This window comes from Meleagris gallopavo, chromosome 1 (assembly GCF_905368555.1).
Source record: "Meleagris gallopavo chromosome 1, MGAL_WU_HG_1.1, whole genome shotgun sequence".
In the NCBI taxonomy this organism is placed as follows: domain Eukaryota; kingdom Metazoa; phylum Chordata; class Aves; order Galliformes; family Phasianidae; genus Meleagris; species Meleagris gallopavo.
The window spans coordinates 180,315,868-180,331,131 of record NC_139404.1 but is presented as its reverse complement, the minus strand read 5'-3'; the positions used below and the strand labels follow the sequence as shown (position 1 = coordinate 180,331,131).

Here is a 15,264-nt window from a genome sequence, read left to right as displayed (position 1 = left end):
TCGAGGCCATACGCCGCCGCCACGGCCGGGACGGAACGGAGGCACCGCCCTCTCGTCGTGCGGCGCATGCGCGGCGCAGCGCGCCGCTGGGGCTTTCCGGCGGCTTCCCGGCCCTGACGCTCCCACGGAGTTCCCCGGGCCGGGGGCCGCTCCTCAGCGCATATAGAGCGCGGCCGAGCCGTCTGCCGGGAGCAGCCAGCAGAAGCCGCGAGGGAAGGCTGTGAGTCGGGGGAAGTCCCGGTGAGGCCGCGGCGTCGGGGTGGGGGTGAGCGGGGTGGGGCGACGGGAGCGTGCGGCCGCGGGGCGGCTGTCGGGTCCGCGCGGGCTGCGCCGCTTCTGCCGCTGGAGCCGGCCTTAGCTAGGCGGGGAGCGACCGAGCTCCGCCGCGCTTGGCGGCTCGCTGTCACGGGAGCTCAGCGGCGAGCCGTGGCCGCACGTAGAACGGAGGCGGCAGGGAAGCAGCGGCCCACCGCTCCCGGAGGGGTTTTTTTGGATTGTGTCGGCGTATGCGTCCGCCCTTGTGACGCTTTCCTGCAGAGCTTGTTGGGTCTAACCACACGAGGGGCTCTGGAGGTGTTAATCTGGCGGTGTAATAAAATCGAATCCCCGTTGCTTGAGGTCGTTTAGGCTTAAGGCCGTCTGAACGGCAGTGCCTTCCTCAGTACGCGATGTTCCCGCAGTTGCGCAGCGGGTGCCGGGCTGCCGGCTCCATCCGCCCGCCCGCAGCGCTGTGCGCGCACAGGGCGCTCCTGCGGCTGTGGGGGAACCGGGCGAGGGCCGGCTGTGTTACAGCGCGAATCCTGAAGGGAACGAGCTGCTGTTTCCGAGAAGCTTGTTCTGCAGTTTTAGCGCTTCTATTTGTAGCTTCTGCTTATCTCGCTGTTGCGCGCACGTCGTTTCGTGTATTTTGAAACGCTCCTCTCTTTTTTTCCTTCACAGGGTTCGTTCCACACAAAAGCATTGATTGAAATTATAAACATTTACAGTTTTTCCTTGTGAGCAGTCAGTACCAGTATGGAGGCGTAGGCACCTCAAACGGGACTTAAGTCTGGACTCTGGGAGGTAGTTCTGTGCACAAATAAAGAAACTAAGGCTGTTTTCTCCTTTTACCCAAGGGTTCTGTTTGCTTTATAAATATGGCATACAGAAAAACCTTAATTTATCACTATAAGGTGTTGTTATGTCCCAACACAAAGCAATTTATTTATGTGAAAGGTGATAACTGCATATTTGTAACTAAGGCACCAGGTTAAAACTGAAACACTGTTCATTCTGTGCTGTTATAGATAGAAGAGCCTGGGGCTGTTCCAGGCTCGTTAGTTAAGACAGCTCATCCTTGTCAGAGGCAGTGTGTAGGATTTATTACATCTCGTAGCTGAGCTTAATATAAGTGAAGTTGAGTGTAAACTGACTTCTGAAGTCTTAGCAGTTCTTACAACAATATTCATGTGTCAAGGGTATTTTTGGCAGTTCAGCAGTAGCAAATAGACTAGATCAATTCAGTGACATCAGTTCAGGGGCTCTTTTGAAATTCCTCATGAGATTTGTAAACTGAAATTTAGTGTGTATTGTTGATCAGCTGCCTAGGGTGAAATAGTTTTTAAATCACTTGGCAGTATTTTAAACTGGGAAATACAGTGTGTCCTCCACCCACCATTTTAGTTTCTTTATTAACAAAAGGATTTTGATAAACCCATTTGAGGCTTTCCCCTTAGGGCCCCAACCCCACCTGCCTGACTGGTCAGTACTGCTCTCCCACACGCACAGCACAGGGAAAGCACATGATGTGACTGCGTAGCACAAGGGAAAGTCCTCTTTGACATACCTGTATTTGTCAATGGGATGGATCAGCTTTTGCACAGAAAGCAGTTGTGCAGACACAAGTATGAGAACTTGGCAAATGTTTTAAGCCTGATAGTCACATGTCTGTTTCTATTCATATATGCATTCGAAGTTACACGTAAATATTTCATTTCCAGGTTCTTAACTTGTACAGGCAAGGGTTATTCAGAATTGCCTTTAGTGCACACAACTACCTCCCAGAGGAAGACTTGTCCCATTTTTTCCAACAACAGTTCATTATGAACATAATGGATAGTAGCCCTTTGTTGGCAAGTGTGATGAAGCAGAACACGCAGTCTGGAGAACTGAAGTACGACTTATCTTGTGAGCTCTACAGAATGTCAACGTTTTCTACTTTTCCTGTTAATGTGCCGGTGTCAGAACGAAGGCTTGCCCGGGCTGGGTTTTATTACACTGGTGTCCAAGATAAAGTTAAATGCTTCAGTTGTGGCTTAGTGTTGGACAACTGGCAGCCAGGAGATAATGCTATGGAGAAGCATAAACAGGTGTATCCTAGCTGCAGTTTTGTTCAAAACATGCTGTCACTTAACAACCTTGGACTGTCCACTCATTCTGCCTTTTCTCCTCTGGTCACAAGCAATCTCTCACCATCTCTACGTTCCATGACACTTTCTCCAAGCTTTGAACAAGTTAGCTATTTCAGTGGCTCTTTTTCCAGTTTTCCTCAAGACCCAATAACTACTAGGGCTGCCGAAGACCTCTCACACTTAAGATCTAAGCTTCACAACCCTTCCATGAGTACAGAAGAAGCTAGGCTGCGCACTTTCCATACGTGGCCCCTGATGTTTCTCTCGCCCACCGATCTGGCAAAAGCTGGACTTTATTACCTGGGGATAGCAGACAAAGTTGCATGTTTCACCTGTGGTGGTCAGTTGAGTAACTGGGAGCCAAAAGATAATGCCATGTCAGAGCATCGGAGGCACTTTCCTAACTGCCCCTTTGTGGAAAACCTCATGCGAGACCAACCGAGTTTCAATGTTTCCAATGTGACCATGCAAACCCATGAAGCCCGTGTTAAAACATTCATTAACTGGCCAACTCGGATTCCCGTTCAGCCTGAACAGCTTGCAGATGCTGGTTTTTACTATGTAGGTAAGAAAACCTGATGTCTCTGATGTCATTCGTATTGCTACATCAACATTTACCTTAATGTAAGTTGTGTAAATGGTTGCTAGATATTTCACCTTGTGTTTTAAAGGCCGCAACGATGATGTCAAGTGTTTTTGCTGTGATGGTGGGTTAAGGTGCTGGGAATCTGGAGATGATCCATGGATTGAGCATGCAAAGTGGTTTCCAAGGTAATAACTTGCATATTTTTTATTACAACTGGTTCACATCCTTACTGTTAAAATAGTTTTAATTCTGGCAGTTATGTATGACACCAAACGTATTTATTTTTACCATATGGTGTACAGATTATCACTTGGTTATATTTCATGCAAAAATTCTTGATGTGCTAAAGTGGGTTTGAATCACTTCTTGAAGCATGATATTGAATGCTTTCCGCTTCATGACTGAAAACTGTATGCATCCCCAAATCACTGCTAGCAAGTGATGCTGCTTTGTTAATGAGAACACCTTAGGTAAGGGAAGCAGTCAGAAAGCAGGCTGAGAAGAGCTGCTGAGAAGTGAGGTGGAGAGGACTTTGTACTTTGGTCTAGTTCTGTACATGTCTTGAATGCTCTTGAACCTGCCTTTCAGCAAGTTGTTTAGTCTCCTAGGTATGGAAAGGACTGTGAAGATTTCAGTGGCTGTGAATATATCTTTATTGAAAAAATGATAAAAATAACTTCTGAATACATTCCCTGCAATTAAGAAGCAGTTGCATACTCAGTTGATGCCTGTACCTGTGGAAATTTCTACGTCCGTTAATGACAGAAGTAGCTTTCCTGAAATTTAGTGCAGCTAATAGTAAATCTTTACACTGTAGATCTCAGCTAATCTTTCATAGGCAATTTACCTGCTCCTGTTGGACTACAGGATGCATGTATAAAGAGACGCCTTTTGTTTCTGTATTTAAGAAGAGATAAAACTCTGAATTCTTGAAGCAGATCTGGCTTTGATAGTGGAGTTGAGTTTTCTCAATTTCTGAATGATTTGAGTAGGAGATAAAAACAATGAGATGTGGTTAGAAACAGTTTATCACTGCATTTGTAATGGTACTGACGTGCTGTCATATCTCATGAAGTGCCATTTTGACTAAAAGTAGTAGCACACACAGAGCTGCTGTATTTATATGCCTAATCCTACTGGCTGCTGAACATAATGGAAAAGCTTTATCAAAGTGTGACCAGATACTAGGCTATATCAAGCTTACAGTTTAGAGGACTCTTCACCCAATGACAAGGAAGAGAAACATGCATTTAATTTATGCTGTGCTGTTGTAGGTAGTTTCATTCTTCTGCATTTTTATTTTTTTGTTGTTCCCATTGGGAAATGTAATAAATTATGTTTTTGCCCAATGTTTCAGGTGTGAGTATCTGCTTCGTGTGAAAGGAGGAGAGTTTGTAAGTCAAGTTCAGGCCAGGTTTCCTCATCTTCTCGAACAGGTAAACCTTACAGTTCTGTAACTTTGCTTTTTCCCTTGCTGAATAATGCTGTACTCTTCTGGAGGGTCCAGTACCTCCTGCTGCCTTCTAGATATATTTCGACTAGGTTTACAACATGGTAAATGCTCTTTATGAGTACAAAACAACAAAATTAGTGCTGAGCCATGGGTAGTGGGACTGAGTGATTAGAGCTTACCCTGTACAGGGTTACTCACATAAGGAGTGTCACGGGAAATTAAAAAGTAGGTGGTATAATGTTATTGTAGTAATTCCAAGGTTACAACACTCAGTCGTTTACAGGCAATCCTTTGTTACTCGTTAGGAGGCAATTTGATCCTTTGAACCTCAGTGTCAGGAGAAGGAAGTTCTGATTATGCAAGTTCTGGTGAATAATGCAAATCAGCAGCTGCTGTTTGAGAAACTGGTCACGGGCAATTCTAATAGTCTGTGCTACTCCTCACACACGAGTTACTTTCGTCTACAGGTTTTCTAATGAGAATAAGCTGAGCTCTTCACAGAAGTGGTCAGTACTAATTTTGTATTGGTTATCTATAAAGTCAGGCTTATGTAACCATGTGTCAAATCCTTAATGGGTACCATTCAGTTAGAAAGCTTAGCATGACTGAGAGACTACTATGCTGCTGTGGTACATAGAGGGATAAGCAGTGCTTGGATAGTAATATAATTTCATTGTGTTCCACAGCTCCTGTCAACTTCTGACACACCCGTAGATGAAAACATGGATCCAAGTATGTATAACATGGAAAGCACATTATCAGAGTTCCTCAGCACTTTGTGTACTTGATGACTGGATCTCTGAAACTAATTTGTTTAGCAATTCTTAGACTTGCTTGGGAACAGCAATGTTACAGTTGTCTATATGACTTCAGAGAAGCTACTTCTAGAGATTGGAACTTGGTGGAGCAGTTTTGGGTGACATGAGGTTGTCATGAGGTTGTGCAATTCCATTTTTAGGCATGTAGCTGCTTAGAAAGGGAACTGGGCAGCAGTGATCAGGAAAAGGGTAGGGGAAGCTGATAAAGTGAAGCCTTTAAGTTCCATTGTGAATGGAACTCCAGTTACGGTGAGTAGGAGATAATGCTGTAGTTCCTGTTGGTTAAGGACAAAGACTCAGTCCCACGTGCCTGGTGCTCAGTTAGTTCAATGGAAAATATTTGTCGAGAGCTGAAATAGCATGTACCGCAAAGAATTGGTCTCTGAATTTAGAGTTTCTAGCTTCTCAAGGCTGAAGTAAGAAATAACTAAGCATAAAAAGCTCTGCAAACCAACATGCACACAAAAAATCCTAAGTCACAGTGGGATTTTATGTGCTTTCTCTGAACTATCTTAGATAATTTAGTGAAGACTTGATGTGGATCAAAGTTGATCATGGATTCAGTACAACTGAATCTAAATAATTTGTTTTAGTTTTTAAAACTAATTGCTAAAATGCCTTTGAAAAAGCCTAACCACTGAAGATATTAGCTTTTATAATATTTAAGTTTTGCATGTAGGTAATGTTGATGACTTGTAGGAGTACTCTGTTTTTGATAAACATTGACTTCTGTTCAATTAGTTATTCATTTTGAACCTGGAGAGAGCCCTTCAGAAGATGCAATCATGATGAATACTCCTGTAGTTAAAGCTGCCTTGGAAATGGGATTCAGTAGGCGTCTAGTAAAGCAAACAGTGCAAAGTAAAATCCTGGCCACTGAAGAAAACTACAAGACTGTTAATGATCTTGTGTCTGATCTGCTCACTGCTGAAGATGAGAAGAGGGAGGAAGAAAAAGAGAGACAGTTTGAAGAAGTGGCATCAGGTATGTGTAGAGTAAATAGAAATGAAAGCATAAGGTGTTTGCATTGTTCAGCTTTCAGGCCTGGCTTTTCTAGTTGTTTTTATTCACAAAGTAATTTAATTTAACTTGCTATTAGAATCAACTTCTGTAAAAGTATTGTTTGACTGTCTGTATAGAATTAGAAGTCTCAATTCTTTCCTTTCCAGGAGCATGGTTTGTACAAGTAGTCAGAGTTTAGAATTGCCTTATTCTCTCCACAGGAGGAAAGCCATATTTTAACGAATTTGTGCTCTTATATTGCCATTAATCAAATTTAAGCAAAATACTTCAAGACTTTTTCTTTGTCTCCTTCCAAATTTGTCTGCTTTCTATTAGTGAGTCAACATAGCCACCTCTTAGAAGAGGACATAAAGTCTTACTAATTTAAATCCTGTAGGATTGTCAGAGGTCAAGGCTTTTTTGTCAGACTTTGTGTCTGACTCAGCCGGGTATGTCAGCTATTAACAATGCTTATTTGATGCACCTTTGACATTTGCTGCTGTTTCTAGACTATGTAATTTTTTGAAGCAAAAACCTCCTGCTATTTTAGAGTCTGTGAAGCAGTAAAGTAAATCTCTCAATTGAAAGTTGAATTGGCTTCTTGCCTGCTTGTGTATTCTGTCGCAAGCAGAGATGGCTTCAGCCATTGAATCTTTATGGGAATTACATGGTTTTTTTTTTAATCAATTGTATATTTGTATGACTATTTAAAAAACAAAATTCTCGAGTCTTGTTGTGCTATGCTTCTCATTTTCCTGCACATAATTCTGTTGGGTAACTCTTAGGAAAGATTGATCCCATCTACATGTCAGCATATCAGTTCTCAGCATTGGTGTTATGCAGAGGATGATTCTTGCTACTGTGAAATTAGATAGGATACCCTGGAACGCTTTCATCCAGCAGTAGGAGCAGGAGGTTTCCTTAGTATAAAAAGTGTCAACACTATTTTTGGCTTTCTTAAACGTATTGTGTGTATGAACACTGCTAAAATATTGAGGTCTTTTTTTTTTTTTTTGATGATCTGTAGTAAGTGAATATTTTGAATAGAGTTGAACGAATGCGTTCATTTAAAATGCACCTTGGAGTACTGTATGCCTAACAAACATGTAATCCTTTCTGTATTCCAGATGACTTGTCCTTAATCCGGAAGAATCGGATGGCTTTATTCCAGCGTTTAACCTCTGTACTTCCAATCCTTGGGAGTTTACTTTCATCTAAAGTGATAACAGAACTTGAGCATGATGTCATTAAGCAGAAGACTCAGACACCACTGCAAGCAAGGGAACTGATCGATACAGTTCTAGTGAAAGGCAATGCAGCAGCCAGCATATTCAGAAACTGTCTAAAAGATTGTGACCCTGTACTTTACAAAGACTTATTTGGTATGTCTTTTTTTTTTTTTCTTAACAATTGTCAGTTTATCAGAGGCTAATCAAAGCTGTATAAAAGTCACATGCTGTTGGAATATAGAGAAATAACTTGAATGTTTTCCTCTTATTTCAGTGGAGAAAAGCATGAAGTATGTTCCCACAGAAGATGTATCAGGTATTATCTTAAATTCTGTTTTCTTAATTTGAAGGGTATTGTGGGACACATAGTTAACATCCTCAAAAGAGAAGAACTTTGTTTAAGAAATGGGTTTTATTCTGTACCCTCTCCCTGATTTGCTTTAGTAAGGTATGTTTATCTGAAAGTTAAGTGTAAGCTAGTCTGTCTGCCTTAAGCTATACATTGTGCTTTTTCACTAGGTAGAGTTTTCTGGAGCTTGAGAGTTCCGGCACATGCTGGACTTGAGCCTGGTACAAACTCTCATTTAGGCATGTGGTTGAAACTGGGCAATGAACAGTAGGTTAGCATTTCACAGCAGATACGATTTCTACTTTTTCAAACTGGTTTATAGCTGTCCTAAGATCTAGTTTGGCCAACAGCTGGATAGAAGAATTCATCAGACATGAGTTAGTTTGCACTAGTTCTTACTCCCATAGTTCAGATGTTTATGAAATTTAATATGTTAACAGACTGCATTAAAGTATTCAAGCCTGAATGTAGTTCACTTCCACCAGTCACTGTACGCTATGCCTCTAATATCGAAACACGAGGAGTACAGCATATGCTAAAATACAAACAAAAGGCTCAAGAACTAGAGCTGATTGCAATCCCTGAGCTGTTTGTTGTATTACAGAAATGGAAAGTACAGACTAGCTGTTTCCTTGCACACCAATTTCTGAGCTGAGATGTGCTTCTTTCCATAAGTATGTTTGCCATCTATATTTAATGAATACAGATGGTCACATTCCATTTCACTCTTTATTTCCCTACTTTCTAAGCTTTTTAACAGTTCATTTTTTTATTTTTTTATTTTTTCCCCAGGTTTACCTATGGAAGAACAACTAAGGAGATTGCAAGAAGAAAGAACGTGTAAAGTTTGCATGGACAAAGAAGTTTCTATTGTTTTTATTCCATGTGGGCACTTAGTGGTATGCAAAGAATGTGCACCATCCCTTAGAAAATGCCCTATTTGCAGGGGAACAATAAAGGGTACAGTTCGTACATTTCTTTCGTAAGGAGGGGAACTTGCAAAATATCTTTGCTCAACAAATGACAGAAACATTCATGCTCAAACCAGCAATGTCTTCAGAATGGGAAAATTGTGTTACAGAAGATGATTAATCAGCTACCTAACACAGTTGTGTAACTGTGGGGTATATCAACATAATGAATATTTTGGGTCTTGCTTGCCAAAGAAAATTACTATTTATAACACTAACTCGGTACTAAGATAATGTTTCCTTTCTAAGGAAAGTACTTCCATTAGTATGCTGTTATCTGAATAATAAAACAAAACCCCTCTGGTCAAGTTTCTCAAATGGAGCTTTGCATAACTCTTCATCATGCATTTATTCCTTGATGTCTGGTGGGCTAACCTTGCCCTCTCACTTCTTAACAAGGTGGGGCAAGAAGATAAGATAGAAAAGCACGTGGGTCAAGATAATGGATGGGGGATGGCTCAAGAATCAGTGTCATAGACGAAATAGACTTGATGGGGTGAAGGTGAATTTAATTTACTGCTAGTTAGTTCTCACTATCCTACTATTACTAGAACAGACCACCTTTCCCCCCCACCTCTGCTGCCTTCTTAGGCTCAGCTTTACTCCTAACTCTTCTGCCCCCTCCCTGCCCAGAATGTGGTTTTTATTCATGCCTGCTGCTTCTGAAGACTCAAGTATAGAACTGCTCTTACAGGAACAGACTGCTCAGTTGTGGTTTTGCCCCATGTGTGCAGTCCCTGCCAGAAAGCCTGCTCTATGAGGGTTGCTCTCCAGAGCCACAGTTCCTGGTAGGAGCCTGCTTCTGCGGAAGCTTCATATCCACCTGCTGGCAGAGCATCCTCTGTAAGCTGTAGGTTGGGTGTCTGCTTGCTTTAGACTCTATGGGCTACAGGGGGACAGCCTGCTCCACCATGGTCAGGGCAGTCTGCTCTGGTGCCAGGAGCTCCTCTTGCCCCCCTCCTGCATTGACCTCGGTGGCTGCAGGGCTATTTCACTCATTTTTCTCCCTTGTCTCTCCCAGCCATTTGTCTAGAGGTGTTTACTCTTTCTTAAGTCTGCTATCAGATGTAACCAGCATTGCTCCCTGGATTGTTTTTGGCCAGCCATCAGTCCCTGTTGGAACTAGTTAAGTCTGTCAGCCTGTGGTCTCTTCTCACAGAGGCCGTCCCTGCAATCACCCTCTGCCTCTGGCATCTTCCCATGTAAAGTCAGTACAGGATGTGAAGAAACAATTCAGAAGGATGGTCTTTGGCAGTGAATTTCAGCTACTGTTCTTGTTCTGTTTTGTTTTTCTTGTTGACGGGGGGAGAAAATAGGCTAACTGTTGCAGGAAAAGCAAGACTTTCTAAAGTTTTTGATTATGTTTAGATATTTGTGAAATGTATATTAATAACAGTTTATATGAAGAATTAAAATATTTTTACTTAGCAAATAAGTGCTTGTTTATTCTGTTCCCGTTGTTGGCTTTTCTCTGTAGGCTGTGGTCGCTAAACTTTTCCATCAGAAGTCTGGCCTTTTTTCAGTTCTGTGGTCTTTGGTGTTTCACTCTGCCAAAATAGGGGATTTAGACTTCTAACACTATTACTATTGTTAGTTTAATAAATCAGCATCTAGTACTTCCTTCTGTCTTTTTTCTTTTTTTTTTCCCCAAAGAATAGAAACTGTGACCAGGAATGGTTCTAAAGACCTTAGAGATTAAATGAAAACTAGCTGTGTAGCAGTATAACCTTAATGTTGACAAATTAAAATGTAAATGCTGTATTTAAAAGTTTACAGTGATTGTGCAATTTTAATAGTAAGATCTCTCAGCCTCCTTGGAAGTCTTGGGATTGTTTTGTAAGCTGGTAATCCCATGACTCCTTTAACTGTTGGCTCTTTACCTTTTTCTGCTCTGTATCCCTGGGCTGGCACAGTAGATGCTCACCTCTATGGGGGGGAAAGTATTCATGGATATTTTTCAAGGACTTAACATCAGATTTTAGGGGAAGAATATGCTGGGATAACTATCAAATCCTGCAGTGTTGATCATTTGTCAGACTACATCTTTCCAAGTTCCATGTTAATGTTGAAGTGTTTGTAAGCTTCTTAATCTTCACACCTGTGTATAACAATACTTTAGTGTCTTTTGTTCTGTGTGATATGAAAATGCTGTTTCTAAAGTTCCAGGATGGTGGCAAGGTGTAGAGGTGTAACTGGCTCCTATAGCTTCATCTGTAGATCTTATGTGTACACATCTTTTGTTTTGTTTTTTTTTTTTTTTAAAAAAAAAAAGGCACTCCACATACATGAAGGTAGCAAAGGCTGTGCAGCTTGTGTCTGGTTATTGTGATTTGATGACAGTGAAGTGGCTGCTTGCTGTTTAAAGCAAGATCTGCAGGGAAATGCTTGTTCCTAGCAAATTGCCATTCATGCATGAAGATGTTACATGGGTGGTGTTTGTATATATCTTTCCTGTTGTACATCTGAACAGTAGATAAGCAAAAGCACCCTTGTCTGAGTCTTTCAAGGAGACCTCTGGGTCTCCTGGTTTAACTACCTGTCTGCTAGGGCAATCTGCCTGCTGGGTTCCTGCATAGACTGAACTGTATGTTGTATTTCTAGCAAAACTGCAGCCACACCCTTCTGAGGGTACCTGGAGACAGGCTGGACTGATGGGCTGGGGCCAGTGGGATGTAGTTGAACAAGACCAAGTGCTGGGTCCTGCACTTTGGCCTCAACAACCCCAGGTAATGCTACAGGCTTGTGGTAAGAGTGGCTGGAAGACTGTGGAGGAAAAGGATCTGGGAGTTGGTTGATGCTTGGTGAACATGAGCCAGCAGTGTGCCCAGGTGACCAAAAAGGCCAATGGCATCCTGCCTTGTATCAGCAATAGTGCAGCCAGCAGGAGCAGGGAGGGGATCATCCCTCTGTGCTCAGACCTGGTGAGGCCACACCTCCAGTGCTGTGTTCAGTTTTGGGACTCAGTACAGAAAAGAAATCGAGGCCCTGGAGCATGTCCAGAGAAGGGCAGCAGAGCTGTGAAGGGTCTGGAGCACAAGTCTTATGAGGAGTGGCTGAGGGAACTGGGATTGTTCAGTTTAGAGAAGATGAGGCTCAGGAGACCTTATTGCTCTCTACAACTGCCTAAAAGGAGGTTGTGGGGGGGGGGGGGGGTTCAGCCTCTTTTCCAAGACAAGAGCAGTAGGATGAGAGGGAATGGCCTCAAATTGCACCAGGGGAGGTTCAGGTTGGATATTAGGAAAAATTTCTTCTCAGAGGGAGTGGTGAGGTATTGGAACAGGTTGTCCAGGGAGGTAATGGAGTCACCACCACTGAAGGCTTTAAGGAAAGGGCAGGTGTAGTACAGAGGGACATGGTTTAGTGGGCAATCTTAATGGTAGGTAGACAGTTGGACTGGATGATCTTAGAGGGCTTCTCCAGCCTTAATGATGCTACGATTCTATGTAACTGATTTGTTAGCAGGTTCTAGGTATTTCCATCAGTAGTACTGCAGATCACTAAATATACTGAAGGCAATTGTGCGAATGCATTTTAGTTCTTGTTTGTCTTTCCCTCTGCATCTCCAAGCTAGATAGAATCCCTTTGAAGTAATACTGGAAGTACTGTTTTTGAAGTAGTTTTGCTTTGCAGTCTGGGGGAGGAGCAGCAGTGGGGAACTTAATTTAGAAAGCACTGGGTAGAGTTCCTTGACCCAGTTTTGGCAGGAAGGCCAATCTAGATTACAGCTTTCTGACCCTCCCTGCTCTGATGGTTGTGGTTGCCCTGCTTGGTAATTCTGTGCAACTGCGCAGTTATGCTCTCAGTGCTATTCCAAGAAAGCTGTGTAAAATTAGTCTGTAGCACTTTGTAAACAGAACCCTAGGAAAATGTTAAACCATGGAGAAGGCAGTCTGCACAGTGTTCAGTAATGTTTGGAGAGGAACAGTCATTTCTTACTTGTGAACCTACTTCATTTTGCACTCATCTCCTTTGAAAGCATTTTTCCAGAGCTTTTACTGGGAAAGCTGAAGAGCTGTGTCATTTTTGCAGTGCCAGTGCAGTGCAGGTCCTACAACTGTTGTGCAGATCTTCCCACAGTCAGCCCAAAGCCTTTCCAGCCCCACTTCCTGCATAGCTCTGCTGACCCTGCAACTTGTGCTCTGCAGGGAGACCTCACTGCGGCCTTGCAGTACTTGAGGGGAACTTATAAGCAGGAGGGAGACTTTTTATGCAGTCTGACTGTGACAGGATAGGAGAGGGTGGCTTTAAACTAAAAGAGGGGAGGTTTAGGTTAGATGTTAGGTGGTAATTCTTTACTCAGAAGGCAGTGAGGCCCTGGCACAGCTGCCCAGAGAGCTGTGGTGCCCCATCTCTGGAGGTGCTCAAGGCCAGGCTGGATGGGCCCTGGGCAGCCTGAGCTGGTGTGGGGCAACCAATGCATGGCAGGGGGTTGGAACTGGGTGATCCAGAACCCACACTGTTCTATGATTCTATGATCAAGATGGACAACAGACATTGTAATGGTGAAATGGATGGCCATACATGAAATATCAAGGAACAACCTTAGTACAGTCTAGAAAAGAGCTTTATATTGCTGCTTCTTATGACTATCAGCAGTTCTTTAGTAACGTCATAGTGAGACTTTCTCAAGACTTAGTTCTTGCAGTCTTTCAGCCTACCCTCACAGGACATCAGAAAAGGAGAACCATGTGGAATTAGTGTTCATCTGCCTTTAACACTGTGTTGTGGCAACTGTTGCACAGTGAGCCTTGGGCATACAGTATCATGCTTAATGGAGCAGATGTGCCAAACCTGCACCTTCAGTTCTCTTGCTAGTCCTAGGTGACCCACCTCAGTGTATGAATTCAGGCGGGAGATGTATTCTGAAAAAGAAGTATTCTCTGCTTTGTTTAACTACTTATTGTTGGTTACTCTCGCTCCTAAGGAAACAGAAAATCTCCAGTACTCAGCTACAGAGAATCCAGCCCAGCTCCCTTGCTGACCCATTGATGGCTTGGGATCCATGTCCATGTCAGGACTCTGAGGTATTGTCTGTATCCTGTACAAGAAAAGCAGAACTTCAAACAGCAGATCCTGCTGTTCTATTTTCAAAAGAGAAGAAGTGAGTCACTTTTTCCATTTGAACAGGTCAAAATAGCTCAAAATATGCTAAACACAGTATGAAGTCATTTGTGTGACAAGGCATGTATTATAAGTGGCCTTCACATTTAGTTTTTTGGCCTGGTGCTTTTCTTTATTTTTAGAAAAAACCTTTCTGCACTCATGTGACTTCTGTTAGCAGACAGGCATCTTCATCTCTTTCTTTCAAATCTACCCAGCTTGCCTTACTGATGCTCTACTCTTTCCACACAGAAATATGAAATACTGGATACTTATGGAGAGCAACATATTAGTTAGCATTGTGATCTGGAAGACAGCTGCAAGTGCCAGCGAAGAATGAAGTCTAGAAAATTGTCAAATACACAACAATGATAATAGAAAGCCATCCCATTTTTACAGTCACTTGTTGCTTTTCTTTTGTTATGAACCCTGTTTGTAACTTCAATTCTTTAGAAGCATCCTCCACTTCAGTGCTGGCTGGGTGTAACACCATGGTTTCTGAGTTCCAGTTTTCAGTTACTGGATTTGACACTTGGAAGCACAGCAATGTCCTGACACTGAAGAATAATCATTGTGCCAGTCTTCAAAGTGCTTTATAGTGAAGCAAACACTAAATTCTGATGCAAGATAAAGCCTAGGCACTGTAGGATCACCATGAGGAATAAACAGTCTCCGTATCTGTACTCTTTGTGAGAACACTCAAATGCAAATACCTACATTCGCATAACTTTCCTGCCTTTAAGACTGCCAACTCTATTAGAGTTATTTTATTACTTAGGAAGGACAAAAGTAACATTCTGGATCTGTGCCTAAAAGTGGCCCTGTTCTGCAGTCAGTGGATGACTTCCCAAGTTTGCTCCCAAGTAGGGAGTAAGTGAATTAATTTTTAACATGTAAGTATAAAATGTGAATTTTAGTAATTAAAAATGAATGTCTGGGTTGTGTGAAAAAGTGAAATCAGCTGACTGCTGGTGACAGTCTTAAACTGCAAATGCAGTTCTGTGACACGTCACCAGAGGGATTCCTAATAAAAAGGGAGAAACATGAACAGCATTGGTCAGGCACCAGCACTCTTAAAAACCGAACAGCTACAGTGTCCTGATGGATGCATGGACTGCAAACAGTATTGAATAATCTTTACCATATAAATAAAGCCTACCTTAGTTAAGGAGCAACTAAAATACAGCACCCACACGTAAAGATGCTTATACAACTGAGCTGGGCAGAAGTGTCATGGTTCTGGTATTCCATCATTGAAAAGTATAGAGTGAACACATTTTCCACTGTTGTGACTGTGGAAATGGCTGAAGAACTTTTATAAGAGTATTTAATAAAATAAAAATCCAATTGAAATTGATACATTAAC

At 42.3% G+C, this 15,264-nt stretch overlaps 1 protein-coding gene across 2 annotated transcripts; it reads left to right on the top strand.

Annotated features, from left to right (window-relative positions):
- Nucleotides 1–72: 72 nt before the first annotated feature.
- On the top strand, nucleotides 73–10,233 carry BIRC2 (baculoviral IAP repeat containing 2). 2 transcript variants are annotated; one of them, XM_085216299.1, is made up of 9 exons: nucleotides 73–220; nucleotides 940–2,955; nucleotides 3,062–3,161; nucleotides 4,334–4,412; nucleotides 5,116–5,161; nucleotides 5,989–6,231; nucleotides 7,377–7,631; nucleotides 7,753–7,794; nucleotides 8,620–10,233. In XM_085216299.1, exons 2-9 carry the CDS (start codon nucleotides 2,082–2,084, stop codon nucleotides 8,811–8,813), a joined length of 1,833 nt encoding a protein of 610 aa, XP_085072425.1. In that variant the 5' UTR covers nucleotides 73–220; nucleotides 940–2,081; the 3' UTR covers nucleotides 8,814–10,233. The 2 variants fall into 2 exon arrangements, with proteins under 2 accessions (XP_085072425.1, XP_085072424.1); XM_085216298.1 differs by having other exon boundaries at nucleotides 80–240.
- The last annotated feature ends 5,031 nt before the right edge of the window (nucleotides 10,234–15,264 follow it).

Excerpts from the sequence above, each read along its gene's own strand:
- BIRC2 (XM_085216299.1), top strand. The coding sequence starts at position 2,082 with ATGAACATAATGGATAGTAGCCCTTTGTTGGCAAGTGTGATGAAGCAG. Across the intron at positions 2,956-3,061 it reads TGCTGGTTTTTACTATGTAG|GCCGCAACGATGATGTCAAG; the intron begins GTAAGAAAACCT and ends TGTGTTTTAAAG. Across the intron at positions 4,413-5,115 it reads TTCCTCATCTTCTCGAACAG|CTCCTGTCAACTTCTGACAC; the intron begins GTAAACCTTACA and ends TGTGTTCCACAG.